This window comes from Nestor notabilis, unplaced genomic scaffold (genome assembly GCF_000696875.1).
Source record: "Nestor notabilis isolate BGI_N333 unplaced genomic scaffold, ASM69687v1 scaffold17914, whole genome shotgun sequence".
Lineage (NCBI taxonomy): Eukaryota > Metazoa > Chordata > Aves > Psittaciformes > Psittacidae > Nestor > Nestor notabilis.
In genome coordinates, this window is record NW_009925456.1 from 1 (window position 1) to 1,993 (window position 1,993).

A 1,993-nucleotide genomic window follows, 5' to 3' on the forward strand; every position below is an offset into this window, starting at 1 on the left:
GGGGTCCTCGCCTCATTGGCGCTGATGATGAAGAGGGGGAAGAGGATGGAAAAGAGGCAACCACTGGAAGGGAAAAAAATCCCAAAATATGGTAAAGTGACATAAGGAAGGGGCTTGGGGTGAGGAAGAAGGATGTGGATGTGGAATGGTGGCTGTCCCCTCACCTGATGATGTAGGACGACTGCATTGCCGTGAGGAAGGCGAGCGGCAAGCCGAAGCCAAAGTAGTAGGGCCAGTTCCTCTCGATGTTGGACAAGCGTTGGTGCATCTCGATTCCTGGTGGGAAAGGGGCAGAAAACCCATCAGAACCCAACCACTAGCACGGAGCAGCCTCCATCCCAACACATCCCACCTGGAAGTGTCTCCCACCTTTGTTAAACCAGCGGTACTCGAAGCAGTAGAGCGAGTACAGCAGTGACATGTGGAGGAGCCCAACCAGCTGGCCGACCAGATCGATGGGGAAGAGGCTCACAATCATTCCCTATGGATAAAATCCCAGTGGGAGCATGAGGGGAGCTCAGGAGAAGGTCACTCCAAGGGGACGTGGTTGGTTAGGGGGGTTAAATCCTCACCTGGATGAGGAAGAGCGCCTGCAGCAAGAGGTTGAACAACATGTCGGCGATGATTTTGCTGACGCTGGGGAAGGGGTGAGGTTTCCTGCCGGACACTTCGAAGGCGAGATCCGCAATATCCTGATGGAGAGAAGAGAGAGGATCCAAAATCCACCGGGATTATGTCACCAGGAATACAGCCGGAACCTGTTTTCCAAGCACCCACCTGAAACCAGATGGCGTTGACGACCTTACTGAGGACAAAGAGGGGCAGGACCCAGAGAGCACTGAAGATGGAGGTGAGGATGAACTCCAGCCAGGCCCAGACATCGCCGTGCAGGGAAGGGTCGCCTTCCGGAGACAGGGAAACACGTCAGGAATTGCCTTGTTTCAGGGAGCTCCTCATTGGAAGAACCTCCTTGTTTCAGGGAGCTCCATGTTAAAGGAACCTACTCATTTTGGGGAGCTGCACATTAGAGGAACCTTCTTGTTTCAGAAAGCTCCTCATTACGAGGAACTTCCTCATTTTGGGGAGCTCCTCACTGGAAGAACCTTGTTTTGGGAAGGTCCTCATTTCAGAGAGCTCCCTGATGGAGGAACCTCCTTGTTTTGGAAAGCTCCTCATCGGAGTAAGCTCATTTCAGGGAGCTCCTCATTAAAGGAAGTGCCTTATTTTGGGGAGCTCCTCATTTCTGGAAGCTTCTCATTGGAGGAGCCTCCTTGTTTGAGGAACCTCCTTGTTTTGGAAAGCTCCTCATCGGAGTAAGCTCATTTCAGGGAGCTCCTCATTAAAGGAAGTGCCTTATTTTGGGGAGCTCCTCATTTCTGGAAGCTTCTCATTGGAGGAGCCTCCTTGTTTGAGGAACCTCCTTGTTTTGGAAAGCTCCTCATCGGAGTAAGCTCATTTCAGGGAGCTCCTCATTAAAGGAAGTGCCTTATTTTGGGGAGCTCCTCATTTCTGGAAGCTTCTCATTGGAGGAGCCTCCTTGTTTGAGGAACCTCCTTGTTTTGGAAAGCTCCTCATCGGAGTAAGCTCATTTCAGGGAGCTCCTCATTAAAGGAAGTGCCTTATTTTGGGGAGCTCCTCATTTCTGGAAGCTTCTCATTGGAGGAGCCTCCTTGTTTGAGGAACCTCCTTGTTTTGGAAAGCTCCTCATCGGAGTAAGCTCATTTCAGGGAGCTCCTCATTAAAGGAAGTGCCTTATTTTGGGGAGCTCCTCATTTCTGGAAGCTTCTCATTGGAGGAGCCTCCTTGTTTGAGGAACCTCCTTGTTTTGGAAAGCTCCTCATTACACATGTTTCAGGGAGCTCCTCATTGGAGGAATCTCATTTTGGGAAGCTCCTTGTTTTGGGAAGCTCCTCATTGGAGGAACCTCCTCATTTTCCATCAGAAATTCCCCCTGGTATCTCCACTCACCGGGGAACCCGACAGCAGGCATCCA

At 51.1% G+C, this 1,993-nt stretch overlaps 1 protein-coding gene across 1 annotated transcript in view; it reads right to left on the reverse strand.

The window, feature by feature from the left end:
• Nucleotides 1-5: 5 nt before the first annotated feature.
• EI24 (etoposide induced 2.4) overlaps nt 6-1,993 on the reverse strand; it is a gene marked incomplete at its 3' end in the record, with an annotated part of 5,204 nt that continues 3,216 nt past the window's right edge. Inside the window, exons 5-9 of the mRNA XM_010013069.1 lie at nt 778-902; nt 573-692; nt 370-481; nt 165-276; nt 6-63 (exon numbers count right to left, since the gene is read on the reverse strand). Of these exons, the coding sequence (XP_010011371.1) occupies nt 6-63; nt 165-276; nt 370-481; nt 573-692; nt 778-902 (527 nt within the window). The remainder of the gene's footprint in view (nt 64-164; nt 277-369; nt 482-572; nt 693-777; nt 903-1,993) is intronic.